Source organism: Mauremys reevesii, linkage group 2, assembly GCF_016161935.1.
Source record: "Mauremys reevesii isolate NIE-2019 linkage group 2, ASM1616193v1, whole genome shotgun sequence".
Taxonomy (NCBI): domain Eukaryota; kingdom Metazoa; phylum Chordata; order Testudines; family Geoemydidae; genus Mauremys; species Mauremys reevesii.
The window spans coordinates 59898877-59918911 of NC_052624.1; the positions used below are offsets into that span (position 1 = coordinate 59898877).

General features: G+C 40.6%; 1 protein-coding gene across 7 annotated transcripts in view; it reads left to right on the forward strand.

Moving 5' to 3' along the window:
* DNAH11 (dynein axonemal heavy chain 11) overlaps positions 1–20035 on the forward strand; it is a 278479-nt gene that overhangs the window by 129558 nt on the left and 128886 nt on the right. For 6 of the 7 annotated variants that reach the window (XM_039523273.1, XM_039523275.1, XM_039523274.1 and 3 more), the window contains 4 exons: positions 1792–1996; positions 10033–10198; positions 14604–14706; positions 17399–17638. In XM_039523273.1, the coding sequence (XP_039379207.1) occupies positions 1792–1996; positions 10033–10198; positions 14604–14706; positions 17399–17638 (714 nt within the window). Of the gene's footprint in view, positions 1–1791; positions 1997–8246; positions 8352–10032; positions 10199–14603; positions 14707–17398; positions 17639–20035 lie in introns of those variants that run through there. The other variant, XM_039523280.1, reaches the window with a different exon arrangement.

The following is a 20035-nucleotide window of genomic DNA, read 5'->3' on the forward strand; positions in this document are numbered from 1 at the left end:
AAGGTTTAGAAAACCTGACCTATGAGAAAAGGCTGGGGGAAAAAAAAAGTTATGTTTAGTCTTTGAGAAAAGAAGAGCGAGCAGGGTCCTAATAACAGTCTTCAAACATGTTAAGGGCTGTTATAAAGAGGATAGTGATAAATTGTTCTCCATTTCCACCGAAGGTAGGGCAAAAAGTAATGGACTTAATATGCAATAGGGAGATTTAGATTAGATTTTCTGAAACCCTTTTTAATTGTGAGGATTGTTAAGCTCTGGAATAGGCTGCCAAGTGAGGCGGGGGAATCCCCGTCATAAGAGGTGTTTAAGAACAGGCTAGACAAACACCTTTCAGGAACAGTATAGGTGCAATAGGTCCTGCCTCACTGCAGGGGGCTGGTCTTGATGACCTCTTGAGGTCTCTTCCAGCCTTACAGTTCTGTGATTCTGTAATAGTGCAGACTCATAACTACCATCCATCACAACATTAACTCTTCCCCTCCCCAACTTTCTGCACATGGTCTTTCATCAACTACCTTCTCTCCGCACTAATAGCTATGGATAGTTGGTGTGGTGGGAAGCAGTAGGTTTGATTAAGGCTGTGATAGAAAGCTGGTGTTCCTAAAAAGGTTGTGGTGGATGGTTTGTGGTATCCAGTAGCTGTGTTTATGGTAAAGTGTGTGCCTCTGGGTGGAGGAGTAGAAAGGATGTACTACTAGTTACCTTACCTTTTAATTTCCTTATTTTGTGTGGTTTTGTATCAGATATGTTATATGTGTAGCTATCTGAAATGAATCTCAACAATTTTTTGTATTAATTTCCTAGGGTTTTTTTAAATGCTTAAGTGAGTTAGGAGTATTATGAGGCAGAGTGGACATGTGGGGAAATAGAAGTGTGCAGCTGCTGATGAAAAACATTTTAATCTATTAGCAGCCACACAAAACTTCTTTGTTGTAGGATAAAATCTGACAGAAAAGCGGACCTTCTGGAGAGGAAAAAAAGGTTTTTATCTGACAGAGAAGATTTTATGGGCTCATGGTGCAGAAAGCTTATCCATTGGCAACCAATGGAACATTATCTTTGTTATGATGAACAAAAGCCAAAAATTAATATAAGTCCAAATTTAAAAACTCCTACCCATTGCACTATATCTATTCAACATTAACCTTTCTACTAATTTTTGTGTAGATTGGCTAGATTTCTTCTAGAGTCCAATTTCAAAGACTTCCTATTAAAAATTATGAAAAGAAATAAAGTATTCAGAACATTCAAAGGGCATAAAAATTAACCCTGTGTGAAATTTCACATCAATAATCCGCTTACATTTAGGCTAGGTCTACACTTGGGGGGGGGGGGCCGCAGAGGGGTTGACCTAAGATACACGCGTAGCTGGAGTCGGCGTATCTTAGGCTGATTTACCTGGCCGTGAGGATCGTGGCGCGTCAACTGCTGCTGCTCCCCCATCGACTCCACTTCTGCCTCTCGCCGCGGTGGAGTTCCGGAATCGACAACAGAGCAATTGGGGATTAATTTTATCGCATCTACACTAGACACGATAAATCAAACCCCGATAGATAGATCACTACCCACCGGATTGGCGGGTAGTATAGATATACCCTTAGAGAAAAACAGAAAGTTTTATGTCCCATTTTAAGCCTGTTTAAAATTCCACCCAAGCTATATATCTGGGGCCACTACCAGATAGCTCCATAATATTTAAAAAAAAAAAAAAAACCTGAAAACATCACTTGTGTTGTATTAACTTAAGCAAGGAGTAAAAACTGTTGCTGCTTCTCTCTCTTGATTTTTCAGGCAGTCCTTGTTCACACATCTGAGACCACACGTCTCAGATACTTTACTGATTTGCTGCTGGAGAGAGGCAAACCAGTCATGCTTGTTGGAAATGCAGGAGTAGGAAAAACAGTATTTGTAGGGGATAGACTTGCTGCTTTCTCTGATGATTACATGGTGTCTAATGTTCCCTTCAACTACTACACTACGTCATCAGTGCTACAAAGTAAGTCCTTCATAAATATTACGATATAAGAAACCTGGATAATTCTTTTGGTGGCAGAGACCAGAATTGAACCAACGGTGCCTATATGATTATTAAGATACTGCATACCTACAAAGTGCCTGCCTGGTACAGTAGTCTGTGTTTTGTCAAACCAAAATGTCTTTCTTGAATTATGTATTACAGGATGAGTAATGGGATGTTAAAACTTATATGTGTATGTGTGTGTGTGTATGTGTATGTTAAGTGATTTAGCTCCTCAGAAGGCCTAATGTAGATGTGCCACTTCAAATAATTGCTTAGTGAAGCCAAAACTATAGAAGTTGTCTGTGTAATAGGATTCCATTTCTATGGCATTGAGAGTGGTCAGTATTTTACAGATAGAGATTCATTAGGAAGAATTTTCCAGTAGTATTCTTCAAATGATCACTCAATAACATTGCAGTGAAATATTTGTGGTTGTAGAGAAGGTAGAAAAAGAAAATAATTTTGAAAAGATGCATTAAAAATGTGTGTCCAGTAGTTTGGTCTCACGGTGCAACACTGCGTGGCACCAGTCTTGCATGACATGGAAGGCCATTAGAATGGATCTTTAGAGTTAAAACAAATGAGTCCTGAAGAGCAACAATTAATGTTTGAATATTTTCTTTAAAAGCTAGCAAATGTGAATATAAAATTAATTCCCTGAAGCTTTAGCAATGCTCAGCTTTATGACAATTGTTCTGGCTGATGAACAGGAGAAATCAGACAATCTTTAGAAAGTTGACCATCTCTGCCCATTTCTTCTTCCTATTCCAAGAGAGAGAAATGCTATTAATGGATATGCCACTTGTAGTCCTCCTCTTTTTACAGAAAGCATGAACTGGAATGATATAATTACTTAGGAAAGAGATGAGCAGCATCAGTCACTATGTACAAAGCTGTGAAAAGAATTAGAGAGAAGTTAATAGCTGAATTCTTATAATTTCACAGTAAGATTAAAAAAATGTTTTTTTCCCTCTTTTGGAAACTTCATCAACATTAGAATCAATGGGGTAAAAATTTCAAAAATATAGAAGTCCCCTAATCTAGACTTTCAGTGAAAATTTTATGTGCCCTCTGTTACTGCCAATGGCTCGGATTATCACTAGGGTCTTAAAAACCTCCAGTGGATATATTTTCTAGGGCTGTCAAGTGATTTAAAAAAATTAATTGCACTGTTAAACAATAATAGAATACCATTTATTTAAATATTTTTGGATGTTTTCTATATTTTCAAATATATTGATTTCAATTACAATACAGAATACAAAATGTACAGTGTTCACTTTATTTTTATTACAAATATTTGCACTGTAAAAACAAAGAAATAATATTTTTAAATTCCCCTCATATAAGTACTGTAGTACAATCTCTTTATCATGAAAGTTGGACTTACAAATGTAGAATTATGTACAAAAAATAACTGCATTCAAAAATAAAACATTTGTAAAACTTTAGAGCCTACAAGTCCACTCAGTCCTACTTCAGCCAATCGCTCAGACAAACAAGTTTGGTTACAATTTGCAGGACATAATGCTGCCCATGTCTTGTTTATAATGTCACCTGAAAGTGGGAACAGGCGTTCGTGTGGCATTGTTGTAGCCAGCGTCTCAAGATATCTACGTGCCTCATGCACAAAAGATTCATATGTCCCTTCATGCTTCAACCACCATTCCAGAAGACATGCATCCATGCTGATGATGGGTTCTGCTCGATAATGATCCCAAGGAGAGCAGACCACCGCCTGTTCATTTTCATCTACTGAGTCAGATGCCACCAGCAGAAGGTTGTTTTTATTTATTTATTTATTTATTTTTGTGGTTCAGGTTCTGTAGTTTCTGCATCAGAGTGTAGCTCTTTTAAGACATCTGAAAGCATTCTCCACACCTTGTCCCTCTCAGATTTTGGAAGGCACTTCAGATTCTTAAACCTTGAGTCGAGTGCCATATCCATCCTTAGAAATCTCACATTGGTACCTTCTTTGCATTTTTTCAAATCTGCTGTGAAAGTGTTCTTAAAACAAACATGTGCTGGGTCATCATCCAAGACTGCTATAACATGAAATAAAAGGCAGAATGTGGGTAAAACAGAACAGGAGACATACAGTTCTTCCACAAAGGAGTTCAGTCACAAATTTAATTAACACATTATTTTTAACAAGCATCATCAACATGGAAGCATGTCCTCTGGAATGGTGGCCGAAGCATGAAGGGGCATATGAATGTTTATCATATCTGGCACGTAAATACCATGCAATGCCGGCTACAAAAGTGCCATGCTAATGCCTGCTCTCACTTTCAGGTGACATTGTAAATAAGAAGCAGTCAGCAGCATCTCCCATAAATATAAACAAACTTGTTTGTCTTAGCAACTGGCTAAACAAGAAGTAGGACTGAGTGGACTTGTAGGCTCTAAAGTTTGTATTTTGTTTTTGAGTGCAGTTTGTAACAAAAAAACCCCTACATTTGTAAGTTACACTTTCACTTGTATGAAGTGAACTGAAAAATACTATTTTTACAGTGCATATATTTGTAATAAAAAATAATATAAAGTGAGCACTGTACACTTTGTATTCTGTAATAGAAATCAATTTGTAATAGAAATCATTGTATTTGAAAATGTAGAAAAACATCAAAAATATTTAATAAATTTCAATTGGTGTTCTATTGTTTAACAGTGCGACTAATCACAGTTAATTTTTTTGCGTTAATCACATGAGTTAACTGTGATAATCGACAGCCCTAATATTTTCTCATTGATTTTACCCAGGTTTTTTCCTGGCTTCTGTTGAACACTTCTGTACTAAAGCCAGCTAAACAACTGAGTTATTTTTCAGTTAACCTTGTATCTTACTTTACTGGTCTCTGAAATAGTCTTAAATGCAAGTTAACATCGAACCCTAGGATGGATGGATGTACTTTTCGCAAAGAGCAGGGTGGAGAGATTTGATTTCTTCCCTCCTCCTCCCCCCCCCGCCCCCCCAGCTTCTCTAATGGAGGATCTGCCCCACAAAGGATCAGATATCTTTATCTCATTGGGATTTGTTTACCATTTACAGCAGAAAACCATGAACAAGGTACTAAAGCACACAGGCATAACACTTTCCTTTGTAAATAGATTCAGGTGACAGGAACTCCTAGGCAACTGTTGCTGAAGGCTATGTATTTGTGCGGGGAAACTTAAGTAAACCAAATACTTAGTCAAAGTCACAAGTGCTTACTTGGTGAGTTTCCAAACCAGTCATTAATACCACAGCAGTTAGTCTGCATCAGTAGGTGTTGTCATTATACAGGACAGGAGCTTTAATTTAAACTTAAAGGAATTTGGACCTATAAAAGTTCATTATAAACTAGGCAAATGCCTTCAGATTTTAAATAACCATTTTAAAACAGGTATCAATCTTGTTTTTAGGAATTTTAAAAAAGGAATGTAAAATAAACAAGCACTTCCATGGCTTATCTAGAGCTCTTCTATCTCCAATCCTGTTCGAAAACCAAGTGCCCCTTACAATTAAATTAAGGGACAATCAGCTTCAATCCCACAGCTAATCTCAGCTATTGGAGTATCACATGACAGATATGGAAACAAGTTTACCTTCCTTTTCAACAGCATGTGATCCTTTTTTGCAACCAGCTGTGAATTCAATTCTGTCATCTAGCCTAGAATGTTACTGCCTCTTGTGTGATTTCTGGTCTTGTTTAAAGCTGCGTTCTTTCACATACAATACATTGCAGAGATTTACTTTAATTCATTATGTATCTGTCTTGTATTACTATTGCAAACAATTATTTATGGTCCCAAACCATACAGCTGCTGGAAATTAAATATTTTTCAAAGCTGCCTAGGGAATTGGAACATCTAGTTTCCACTCATTTTAATGGGACCTGGGCATCCAAATCCCTTAAGCGACATTGAAAAAATGTCAGCTGAAAGGCAAGATAAAGTAGGGAAGTATGCTGAAATTTTTCCCTTGCACACCTTTTCTTTCAAAAGGGTTTGGAGCAGAAGGCCAGAGGCATCACAATTACAGCAGACTTTTCCCAATCCCATGATTATATAGCTACAAAGGTTCTGAGATTCTTCTGCATCTTTGATTTATCCTTCAATGAACCTCAGTTGTTATTTGTTTACTTCTCTCCTCCACACTCAGCAGCTGTCCTTCTAGCTGAGCTTACTACATGGGATTCCCTTGGGACCCCATTACCACATTACCTGAATTGGCTAGAAGAGTCATTGTTGACAGACATGAGGCACTTCCTTCTTGTGCCAAGAAATTAAGCAAGCTAACACCATGATGCACCATCTCCTGCTGGAAACTGTAACACGTGACTTATTTGTGAGGGGATTTTTTCAGGCTGTTTATTTAAGAAACAAAATGAACTAATATAAGTCAGAATCACAGTAATATCAAACATCCACACATAGGTACATTACATTGATGTGTTCCTGTACAAATGTAGTTTATTTACACTTGCTTGCAGGCAATCCTAAAAACCTGGTAGAATTTTTTTTTAAAAGTCCATTGCCAACCCTTACATTTTGCACTCTGCTCTAATCCAGAGATACTGCACAGCCCAGTGCAAATGAAGGAACACTACAACACATTAAATAAGGAATTAGAGTAGTTAATCCTATTCATTCTCATTTGCTCTCATGAACCTTACAATCCAGGTGAAAAAACAATAACTCTCAAACATCAAATATGTGCTTTTTGGGTCACACTTTCAAACAAATGAGGTGCACACACATTTACCACAACTGTACATATAAATCAAATAATTGCTTGTGAAAATGGCTAATTCTGATCATTTGCATGGGCAATGATCTGATTTGTGCATATAATCAGCCTAATGTTCTTCATTAAGGAAAGTGCTTGCCTGATTGTTTTCTGAAGTGCTTTTGTATGAAACTTGTCATTCAAGCTTATATGCATTGAAAAATTTTTATAATCATTGTTTATTTGCTATTCATCTTGGGAAACGTAAAACTACAGTAGTGATTACGTATCAGAGGGGTAGCCGTGTTAGTCTGGATCTGTAAAAGCAGCAAAGAATCCTGTGGCACCTTATAGACTAACAGACGTTTTGCAGCATGAGCTTTCGTGGGTGAATACCCACTTCTTCGGATGCAAGTGGTGGAAATTTCCAGGGGCAGGTTTATATATGCAAGCAAGAAGCAAGCTAGAGATAACGAGGTTAGTTCAATCAATTGAAGTCAGGCCCTGAAGTTTCTTGGAGCAGAAGGCCAGAGGCATCACAATTACAGTAGACTTTTCCCAATCCCATGATTATATAGCTACAAAGGTTCTTGGAAACTTCAGGACCAGACTTCAAAGAGAAACTGCTGAGCTCCAGTTCATCTGCAAATTTGACACCATCAGCTCAGGATTAAACAAAGACTGTGAATGGCTTGCCAACTACAGAACCAGTTTCTCCTCTCTTGGTTTTCACTCAACTGCAAGAACAGGGCCTCATCCTCCCTGATTGAACTAACCTCGTTATCTCTAGCTTGCTTCTTGCTTGCATATATAAATCTGCCCCTGGAAATTTCCACCACTTGCATCCGAAGAAGTGGGTATTCACCCACGAAAGCTCATGCTGCAAAACGTCTGTTAGTCTATAAGGTGCCACAGGATTCTTTGCTGCTTTAGTAGTGATTACATTGCTATATGTTCCAATTATTAATGAACATATTTCCCTGTTTTCATGTTTTCTATGAATACATTACGTTAGTATGTTTTTAAAATTCAGAAGATTATTTTAATAGTCCTGATCCATTTATCATGTGAGGTGTGAAGCCAGAACTGTTCAGGATATAGGAATGGTTCCCCAGGTGCTTTGGAAAGCTAATTAGTAATGACACTATGGACTAGCTTCACAAAGAAACTTAAGCCTGGTAAATATCACTGGGATTTGTCTAGAAAATCACTGGGATTCACAAAGTTTGAGTTTGATGCCTGGCTCCTTATACAAAGAATGAGGAGAGATGGGCAACTCAGATGGGATTCACAAAAGCCAGCATGCTAAGCCAGCTGCACCTAAAATTGCATAAGGGAGATGTCAAGCTGAGGGGTGTGTGCTAAGCCACGCCCCCTCTGACCCAGGAAAGCTTATGCCCAAATAAATTTGTTAGTCTCTAAGGTGCCACAAGGACTCCTCGTTGTTTAAGTCCAAACTACCTCCCTCCACTTGGGATTCTCAGCTGCTAAGACTCTTTCTTGGCATTAAGCACCTATGCAGTTTTGACAAGAAGCCAAGGGTTTGGGGGTGGGGGACGAGCTTCCTCATAACATTTACCTCCATGGTTGTGATGCTGTCCTGGAATCACCACCTCTCAGGTGAGTGCGCTAGCCACTGGGCTGTGGGATATTCTGATGTTGGATTCCCCCGTACTCTCCTGTTGAAGTTGTTTCACTGTAAATAATTTTTTTTTAAATCATTGGAGCATGGGAGACTGGATCCTAGATCTAACCACTTGACTACAGAGTCATTCTTTTTCTCTCCCCTCCTCCCCCTCAAAATGGTGAAGCTGTTCCTATGTGGATAAATAATGAAAAAATCATTGGCCCAGAGACTCAGCAAGCATGAGAAATGAGTTAGGCACCTTCAAGATTTAGGAGCAGCTGAGTGGGGGCTTTGTGAATCCCAGTGAAGCCTGATTCTGTGATTTAGGCACCTAAAGTGGCAGTTAGGGTGAGATTGACAAAAGAACTAAGGTGCCTATCTCCTTAGGGAATGTTGCTCAAATCAGATGATTTACCGTAGATTTCTAAACTCATTTTGCTGTGCAGTGTATTTATTAAAAATGACTTGCACAATCCAAGATTTAGCTTTTCCATTTTAAAAGGTAATTCTATTCTCTTTATTACAAAGCTGCTTATGCTTACATCAGGTATATGAATGATTAGATTTTCCAGCTTGTACATAATTCTTTTTTTTTGTCTCCCTCACGTATCAATTACATAGTCTGAATATCCACCAAAGAGGTTTAACCTGCTTGTATTCTTTTTTACTGCAGTGGCTTAGCAGCAGCAGGTTTGTGTTCGATATTTGATTTTAACAGGCTTCAGACTTAATTGTAAAAGGGGAAAAATAATATTTTGTACTTCTGTGGTGCCTTCAGCCAGATGATCACAATACACTTTACATATATTAGTGAATTAAGCTTCAGAAGTTAATGATGCTACTTCTCCATAAGAAATAATAAATGCTGTGAAGATGAAATAGAATTATCACACTCTGGCTTAGTTTGCTGACTTATGTTCATGGCTTACAAACAGAGAAGTTAGATAAAAACATAAAATACTCTTTTAGTACATTTGCAGTCTAACACTACTTTTATTCTTAGAATCTAGAATTTTAACTCACACAACCAAAAACAGAGAGAAGGGAAGCAGGCTGTTCCATAAGACAGAGAAGCACAACTCACCTTACCTTATTTTTAGCTGGCTCTTTCCAGACTGACTCTGAATGTATGCTTTCCTACAGAGCCCTGTAGCCTGCAAGCAGGACCAGGAAACACTTTAATTTTTTTTAAGGGAACAACCTGCAATTCTAACATGACTTTCAAAAACATCACAGCTAGTTGTTGGTTTATTCGTTCTGTCAACTTTGTGTTCTTTCCAGTGGACCTCTTGGAAAATGTGGGTTTCTTTTATGCTGTAGTTCTACAAAGTGATTTACATAGATGTACCCCTGTACCTGCGCAGAACCTCATTGACCTCAATAGGTTTCCTCACAAGGTGCAGGAGTGTGCCCACATACAGCACTTCGCATGACTGGGACCTAATGGCCAGCTTTTTAAAGGTAGTTAGGTACCTAAAGAGGTAGATCGACACTTTTGACAATCTCATTAGGTGCCTAAGTGCCTAACTCCCAGGGAAATCAACTAGCTGCTTAAAAATCTGGGTCTAAGTGATTTAATTTTTCCCTGAGTGAATTAACTATGCATTTTTGATTGTTAGTCTCTGCAGTGTTTGAGTATTATAACTATCTGTCATATACTTCATAACATTTTAGAGATTCTCGAGAAAAGCCTAGAGAAAAAAGCTGGCTGTAACTATGGTCCTGTAGGAAACAAGAAGCTGATTTATTTTATTGATGATATGAACATGCCTGAAATGGATGTGTATGGAACAGTTCAACCTCACACACTGATTCGACAGCACATAGACTATGGACATTGGTAAGCAATTACTATTTGTTTTATGCTAAATCAAAATTTTATTGTTATGGGCTAAAATCTGTAGCCATTGACAAAGAATGAATTAGCTCAAGTTTTAGGTATCAGAGGGGTAGCCTTGTTAGTCTGGATCTGTAAAAGCAGCAAAGAGTCTTGTGGCACCTTATAGACTAACAGACGTTTGGAAGCATGAGCTTTCGTGGGCGAATACCCACTTCGTCGGATGCATGTCATGTCAATACCCATGCATGCGATTTCCCCCACGAAAGCTCATGCTCCCAAACATCTGTTAGTCTATAAGGTGCCACAAGACTCTTTGCTGCTCAAGTTTTAGACTTCTAATTTAGTTTTACTTTATATTCTCCATAGAGCAGGAAAATTGTTTTATTATTGTGATGGTTATAGTGGCAGAGTTGGGAGCAAAGGAATATGCATAATATCCTTTTGCCTTAGCTGGCTATGGAGGAAGCTGCTTCTAAACTCCAGGAAATCAGTGATTGACTTTGCTCTAAAGCATGAGCATTGATAACCGTTGAAAATGTTTATCCTTGCTTGTGTAACTGCAGATGATATTTTTGTTGTTCATATAAATGTCTATTGTTTTTTATAAAATCCTATTACACTCCTTGCCCTGATTATATCATGCAGATGTGAGTTCCATAGGGTAACTATAATAACTAACTGCCTAAACTAATTTCACTCTGTTCTTTACCTTATTTGGTCGAATTCTTGTGAACCCTTCATTACATTCTGCTTTTCTCCATTTCCTACTAGGGAGTTAGGGACATATGTCCCTCGGGAACTATGCAGCACAGGGAAGTTTGGTGACGGCCTGTGTGTCTCTTCTCTTTCCTCGCACATGTTCTTTGTAAGGACCCTCATCAGAGCTGGGGCTGGGATGAGGTGTTAGTATCTGTGCTATCCCCAAGTTTTTAAAAGTAGATTCAATTTAACTCAGTAAAGGACATAGGAAGAAATATAGTGTACTCAGAAATGACATCTGATGTCTTCTGAATATCTTCAGCTATTCGGGGGGGAAAAGACAAGCAGAGAGGAAAGTGAAGATTTAAGTCTGAGATATCACTAATTCAGTGGACTCAATCAACTCCAACTCAGAAACCTAATACTTTTTAGAGCCACCTGCCCCAGGTTATAAATTGCCCTAGCTTTTAAATATGTTTTTAGAAAATTTTCCTTGTTTCTGATTTAAATATTATAAACATTTAAAGCTACTGAAGCTATCTTCTTTAAACTTGGCTTGATTTTTTTTTAAGGTCTCAGTCCTATAGAACAAGCTGAGTTAGGAGAAAGTTGAGTTAGTAATTTTAAAGTTTTGAACATTTATATCTGGTATATTAATCCTAAACCAGAGTTTATACTTATCTGAGTTCTAATCAGAGTATATGGAAAAGGTACATTTTTCAAATGCTTAGATAATTCCAAATGACTGCATGGAATTTGTTCAGACTTTAAAAACACAACCCATGCCCCTTTTGGCATGAGACCAAGTGTGGAAAACTTCAGCCCAAAATAAATTTGACAATAGTAATGAGGAGCTGAATAAGGAGGTTTAGAATGGAAGTTGACATTCTACATTAACAATAGTGGGATGCTATATGCACCCATTCTAATAAGTCTGCATCTGTCTGTCTCTGTTTCTCTGTCTGTCTTATTTAGGGCTTGATTCTGCAAAGTGCTCAGCACTGTGTCCTCAGTCCAGAAAAGGACTTAATCTCATGTATGTGAGTAGTCACATTGATTTAAATGAGACTACTTGTGCTTAAAGTTAGACATGTATGTAAACCCTGGCAAGATCAGGCCTGATATGAGAAAGAAGGACAATACAAGACTGTATGATAAGAGGTAAAGGATTTATTGTCATAAATTTGCAGTGGCAGCATTACTCTTGAGTAGAAAAGCTTATAAGTGTTTTGGTTTGGTGGCTGCTGGAAGATGCCAGAGGTTTGGAATGTTAATTGTAATCCCAGTGGTGATAGATTAATGGGCAGAGTGTATATAAGAAGTTTAAAGGAACTAGATAAATACAATTTATCATACTATCATCACCACATATTGGATGTTTGAATATTGTGCTGTTTGTAATGCTGAATATAATAATAATACTTATAATCCAGTGATATGCATAGAGGTTTGTGCCAAAATTTTCAAAACAGACTCTAATTTTGGGTGCTTCCAGTTTTGGGTGCCTAAATTCAGATACGTAGTGCCTGATTTTAAGAATCATGGAGCAGCTACATCTATTATTGCCTTTTTTTGAAAATATGAGTGCTGTTCACTTCTAAAAATGAGAGCCTAAATTGGAAAACTCGGGGTATCAAAAATGAAGTTACCCAATGTTAAATTTGGAAAAAAAAGTGGCCTAAATGACTTGCCCAGGTCACACAGTGAGCCAATAGCAGAGCCAGGGATCGAATCCAGGTTCCCTGACTCCTTGTCTCACGCCCAGTCCATTGGGCCATACTGCAAAACCCAAGATGTGGTCTTCTAATCACACCTATTGTCTTTTGTTGCTTTCTGTCAAATATGCTTGATACCTGTTTTCACGGTGCCCTGCACATGGAACAACTTTCCTCTTCCTATGTGGCAAGCATATTGTTGGCTGTCTGTCTGTGATGAAACCTGCTAATTTTAGCTACTTTTATTCTACAAAGGCTTTGGGGGTATGTCTATACTGCAGGTGGGAGTGAGCCTCCCAGCCTGTGTAGACAAACTTCTCGTGGTAGTGGAGCTCACTCTAGTGCACTAAAAATAGCAGTGTGAATGTTGCAGCACCAGCAGAGACTTGAGCTAACCGCCTGAATTCAAGCTCACCCTATTCCCTGGGTCCAAGCTGAGGTGTCTAGCCTGAGTCTCCACTAGTAGCACAATGTCCACACAACTATTTAGTGTGCTAGTGCAAACCCCATTACCGTAAGTCTGCCTACCTGGGCCAGGAGGCTCGCTCTCTGCTGCAGCATAGACATACTCACTGTGTTCATACACTCATTCTACCTCCTTAATTGTACTGTACTATATCTGTCCAAGTTAGACTGGGTGCTGGGACCTCTCTATATTGTAAAGAGTCATGCTAGAGCTGATTAAAATATTTTAGATGGAACAATTTTCTGTCAGAAAATGCAGTTTTGTCAAAATCAGAATGTTTCACAAGACTAGGTTGATTTTGATGAAATTTTCAATGGGGAAATTTTGAAACAATTCCAAATCAAAACAAAGTACATTGTATGTAAGACACAGGAGGTAATTGTCCCACTCTACTTAGTGCTGGTGAAGCCCCAGTTGAAGTACAGTGTCCAATTCTGGGCACCACAATTTAGGAAAAATGTGGACAAATTGGAAAGAGTCCAGAAGAGAGCAACAAAAAATAAAGGCATAGAAAACCTGACCTATGAGGAAAGATTTAAGAAACTGGGCATGTTTAGTCCTGAGAAAAGAAGACTGAGGAGGGACCTGATAACAGTCTGCAAATATGTTATGGGCCGTTATAAAGTGGATGGTGATCAGTTGTTCTCCAGTCTCCTGAAGATAGGAGTAATGGGCTTATCTGCAGCAAGGGAGATTTAGGTTAGATATTAGGAAAAACTATCTAACTATAAGGGTATTTAAGGTCTGGAATAGATTTTGAAGGGAGTTTGTGGAGTCCCCCTCATTGGAAGCTTTTAAAAACAAGTTGGACAAACACCTACCAGGGATGTTCTAGGTTTACTTGGTCCTGCCATATTGCAGGGGGCTGGGCTTGATGACATCTTGAGGTCCCTTCCATGCCCTCTATTTCTATCATTCTATTACTCTCTCATTTTGTTTCTGCTATATATAGATATAGATCAGGGGTAGGCAACCTATGGCACAGGTGCCAAAGGTGGCACGCGAGCTGATTTTCAGTGGCACTCACGCTGCCCGGATCCTGGCTACCGGTCCAGAGGGCTCTACATTTTAATTTTAATTTTAAATGAAGCTTCTTAAATATTTTGAAACCTTATTAACTTTACATACAACAATAGTTTAGTTATATATTATAGACTTCTAGAAAGAGACCTTCTAAAAACATTAAAATGTATTACCGGCACGCAAAACCTTAAATCGGAGTGAATAAATGAAGACTTGGCACACCACTTGTGAAAGGTTGCTGACCCCTGATATAGATTGTTTCATTATCTAAGTGAAACATTTTGTTACGGTCATTTTGTTTCCAAATCAGGTTTTTTTTTCAGAATTTCTCTTCTACACAAAATTCAGAATTGCAGTTTTCATCCTTAGTTAAACAAAAACAAATTTTGAAATGTCAGAATTTCTATCTTCCAATTAGCACTAAGCCATGCGCTACCTATGACGCGCTAACAGTAATTATCAATCATTTTAAACTAAAGTAGTTATATTTTCTATCTTCTAGGTATGATAGGCAGAAGTTAACTGTAAAAGAAATACATAATTGCCAATATGTTGCTTGTATGAATCCAACTGCTGGCAATTTCACTATCAACCCTCGACTCCAGGTATGGTTTCAAGTACTATATCATAGTAACTCTGTATTTATTATTTAATATGTTAGATGCAGGGGCGGCTCCAGGCACCAGCACGCCAAGCGCGTGCCTGGGGCAGCAAGCCATGGGGGGCGCTCTGCCGATCGTCATGAGGGCAGCAGGCAGGTTGCCTTCAGCAGCATGCCTGCGGAGGGTCCGCTGGTCATGCAGCTTCAGCAGACCTTCCGCAGGTGTGCCGCCGAATCCGTGGGACTGGGGACCTCCCGCAGGCAAGCTGCCGAAGGCAGCCTGCCTGCCGTGCTTGGGGCGGAAAAATACCTAGAGCCGCCCCTGGTTAGATATAATGTTTAGAATTTAGCTTTTCATTGCAACAGACATAAACACTACAGATGCTCCCTCACTTACGCAAGCGTTCCGTTCCGTGCGGATTTGCATAAGTCAGGCTTGCGTAACCTGGGGTGGGGGGCGTCTGTAATTTGGATATGGTCAGTCTCTTTTCTCACTTTGAACTCCTAGTGACGCCAATAGCAGCTTTGTGCTCCCAACCAGCAGATTTTATCAAAGTGTATAGATTGCTGGTCCGTATGGGTATTTCCTGCGTGTGCTCTGTGTGCCTGAAACTCTTCAACAGCAGGATCTGCTGGTCTTTGCTTTCACCTCTGTCTCATGCTCCCAAGTGAGGGCATAAGAAACAGCCCAGACCAACTGCCTCTCTATTTCCTTTTTACTGCTCTCAGTCTGGAAGGGAACCTTTCTGTGTCTGTAGCCTTCTAACGTTCCTTTCCGACATTGACTCTATAAATACATTTTAAATAGTTACTATTAGTTTAGTCTTAGTTAGATAATTTGGGGATCAGGTTTCCTGCTCCCTTTGTTCCCCCATGTATCAGAGCATTTTGTATGCCAAGAATTCCAGGCCTCAAACCCTGGCTGTCCTGTCCTCAGAACTTCCTGATGAGTGACCAGCATGACAGCGGCCTGAACTGCCTCTGAGGGCTTATCTTCACTACCGGGGTAAGTTGACCTAAGTCAGTGTAGCTTAGGTCGACTTACCCTGGTGTCTTCACTGCACTGTGTCGATGGGAGACGCTCTCTGGTTGACTTCCCTTACTCTCCTCGGAGAAGTGAAGTACTGGGGTCGACTGCAGAGTGCTCTGCCATAGATTTAGTGGGTCTTCACTAGACCCCCACTGATTTGCAGCAGCGTCGATCTCCCCGTAGTGAAGACCAGTCCTGAATCACACATTCCTTCAAAGTGTGATATCTGCCTCTCCTTTCCCTCTCATACTAAGCAGTTTTGGGAGTTCAGACTCCACAGGCATCTAATGGAGCTCTCCATGAGACCCATTTTGGATCCGCTTCCACTCCCATTTCATCAGTCTGAACCTCTAGGTAGTGTCCCTCCAGCACTGACATTTTCCAGCTTGGAATCCTCCAGTAAACCCAAGGACGCCTCTGAACGGAGATATGAGGGAGGGTAAGGAGGAGCAGTCATAAAAAGAGATAAATCATGCTCAAGTCCTCTAAAAAGAGGATTACCTATCCTCTCCCCACCCCACCCCTGGCACCGAGTGAGATTCCATGTCCTGATTGCCATAGAGATCTCTTACAAGGGTTAGGTCTTAGTCTGCATCAGAGCACGTTGCACTGATAGCACTGGATCCACTGACAGCATTGTCTTCATCTCCAGTTGAGGTAGTGGCACCAGTCTCTCTTTCTCCCCTGGAGGATTATAGACAATACCAGGACCTCCCGAGGAGGATCACAGACACCTTTGAGATCCCATTGGAAGAGATTCAGCATCTCACCCTTAAACTTATGAACAGTCTCCACTCTACGGCTCCTTCCAAGGTGGCATTCCTGATCAATGAGGCCACACTGGGTCCTGCTAAAACTATTTGGCACACACCAGCCACCTGTGCCCTGACCCCCAAAAGTGTAGAGAAGTACTTTTGCCCTCCAAGGGAGTGGAATTTTTGTTGTTCCACCCTAACCTGAACTCTGTCATGGTCTAGGCATTTGCAGAGCAGGCTGCACCAGCCCCGGTCCACTCTCTTGGACAAGGCTATCAGAAGACAAGATCTCTTCAGCAGAAAAAACATCTCATCAGCCAGCCCACTCTTCCATATTGCAAACTACCAGGCACCAATGTCATATATTACAACAAACAGAGTCCACCAATACAATACAGCAAGAATGTAGGCCCCAATTCCAGGCCATCCTGTGTGAGGACAAACTGGTTGCAAGATCATCCATTCAGGCATCACTTGATGCGGCAGCATTGCAACCTCTATAGCTATGAGGAGGGCCGCTTGTTTCTAATCACTGGGGACAGATGGCCCAAGGGACAGTTGAAGATTACTGCTGCCTTGGTCTGCTTGTTCTTTCAGAGGATGCAAGGAAGCAGGGGGATGGGAGGCAAGGTGTACATCAATGAATACATCAGGAACTCTGACCAACCAACCCCTAGGCTTGAGAGCCAGAGCTGCAGCCCAAGTCGTGACGTCCATACTGCTATTTTTAGTGCGCTAGCTCATTCCTTGCTAAAGCGAGTTTGTCTACCGAAACTGGGAGGCTCATTCCCAGCAGCAGTGTAGACCTACCCTGAGTGGCACACAGCAGTCAGCTGCTTTGCCTCAGTCTGTTGGAATTATCAGGTGGTCATTGACTTCACTTCTGTCTTAATTTTTTTTTTAATTTTCAGAGACATTTCACAGTGTTTGCTCTGAACTTCCCATCTGTTGATGCCCTGAACACCATCTATAGCAAGATCCTTGGGTTCCACTTCCAGAGGCATGTTTTTAATCCATCAGTGTTAAAGAATGCTCCAGCCATGATCCAAGCATCAATAAGGCTTCATCAAACTATGGTTCAGAACTTTCTGCCAACTGCGGTTAAATTCCACTACATCTTTAACCTAAGAGACCTCTCAAACATCTTCCAGGTCTGTATCATAGACTGACTTTCACTCTAGGCATAACTTATTATTATTAATATTATTAATAATTATTTATGTTTATTATAGTAGTGCCTAGGATCAACCAAGAGTAATCATTGTGCTAGGCACTGTCCCAATAGTAACAGACAGCCCCTGCCTTGAAGAGTTTACAATCTAAATAGACAAAACAGACAGACAGCAGGAGAAAGGGATGTAATGCTCAGAGTGATGGTTTTCAAACATCATGTTAAGGCTATGATTTTGGGGATGATGGTGAGGTTTTGTTGGGAGGGAAATGTCTAAATGAAAATACAAAGGGAGAGGGGACGTAAAGGTTAGAAGATGGGCAAGCAAAGAAGGGTGGGGGAGGGAGGCTGAAGTAAAGAGATTGAGGCTAGGGAATGGAGAAAACAGCCAATAAGTGCATGGGAGTCCAGAGTGAAAACTGCATTCTGTGTTAGCTCCTGCTAGCTTGAGGGCTTTTTGTGGGGTGCGTTGGGGGAGGAGAAGTGATGGCTCCTCCCTGGAATATTCTCTTAACCGACACACATGTTTTAGGGGAGAGGGGTTTCTGCATGGGTCTGGTCCCTCAGAGAAGAGAAGTACCACTCCCCCCAATACACGCACTGTGGTAAAGAAGCCAATTCAGAGTGTTTTGTGCATATGTCATCAAAATCTCTTTCTCAAATAGGAAGTAATTAGGTTTTTTGTATTGAATACTTTCCCCCATTAATATGTGCTTTCTAGTCTGACATAATATATGGGCTTTCATCGTCGTACAAATACAGAAGAAGAATTTCAGGACCTAGCATTCTGAGACTGTAGCACTATCTGTAACTTCCAAAACCACAGGCTATGATTTATCTATTGGAATGTAAGGTAACAAAGAAAATCTTAAGTCTTGGTATACTGATGTAAATAATTCACTCTAGTGAATCAGAAAACTTGTGAACTCCTGTAATAATTCACATAGTCCATTTCATGATAGAATAATTCTCATGCGAGGTGCTCAAGGCTGGAATTCTGAAAAGTTAAATAGAAGGCAGGAAAGAGGTGAGAAGTGCTGAAAATATTAACGGGACCCTCACTAACCCACACTTCTGTAAACCTCAAATGCACACTGAAAATGAATTTTTGTGTTTGCAGTTCACTGAAGTACTAAGGGGATGCCTGCACTACAAGCACTACAGTGGCACAGCTGTGATGCTGCAGCTATGTTGTTGTAGTGCAGACACCTGCTACCATCGCTGTAGTAAATCCACCCCCTTGAGAGGCGGCAGCTAGGTCAATGGACAAATTCTTCCATTTAACCTAGTGGTGCCGACACTGGGGCTTAGGTCAGTTTAACTTTCTCTCTCAGGAGCGTAATCATTTTTCTTATCCCTGAGCATCCCTAGGTCAGCCTTAGTTTTAGCTGTAGGCCAGGCCTCCAACTCACAGACTAGTGAGATTCTGTTGCTGTGCTGAGGCAGGTCAAACACTTGTGATATGTTCCTATGATGGAGTGTACCAGGCCTGGAGGTCCCATGGTCTTTCCACACCCAACCCCAGGAAGGAGCAGCCAGTCAGGACCCCGCGGGCTCAGATAAAAGGAGCTGCAGGGTCTGAGCAGGTCAGTTCCTGATTGGGGCCAGAGGAGCTGGGAAAGGTGCTCTGTGCTGGTCACAGGCACTCAAGGGAGAACCAGGAGACGTGTTCTGATGGTACTTGCATTGAGCAAGGAGGAAGAGGAGTTGAGAACTTCAGCCCTGAGGTGTGAGTGAAGAGAGGGAGAGATTGGCTATGTGGGAAAAGGCCTGGGGAACAGCAGCAGTGAAGTGACCTCCTCTCCCCCACCCTGCCACCCACTGGCAAAGTGGCCTAAGCCCCAAGAAGGTGGCAAGGCTCCTTTAAAAGCCCAACCAAAGGACTGGATTAAAAAGGGCCTAGAGATGGGGCTGAGGGCCCTGGTGAGGGCTGACAACATATTGAACTCTTTGCTACCCTGGAAAGGGTTCATCCAGTTGACTGTGATTTGGCCAGATGGCTGAGCCACTGAAGGCCTACCAAGCTAGGTTGACAACTTACAGAGCATTACAGGGGCAGGAAAGGCCTGCAATACCACACCCAGTTGCTAGGAGGCCCTCCTGAGGTGAGTGCCCCATCACAAATCCACATGGACTTAAAAGGGAGTGGTATCTCATCTTGGGTTTGTTTTGACTATGATAAAAAGGTGTTATTTTTAGAATAGTTACCTAGCACTCTATTCTAGCATATACAAGGCAAGTCGTACTTTAGTGCGTGCTAAGTAGTTGAGTTGAAGCCTTGGGCTTGGATTAATGAGTTTATGGCTTCAACTCAACCAACTAACACATTCTAAATAGTCTCTTTCTTCCTGGCCAAGACAACCCCTTTCAGATTTTC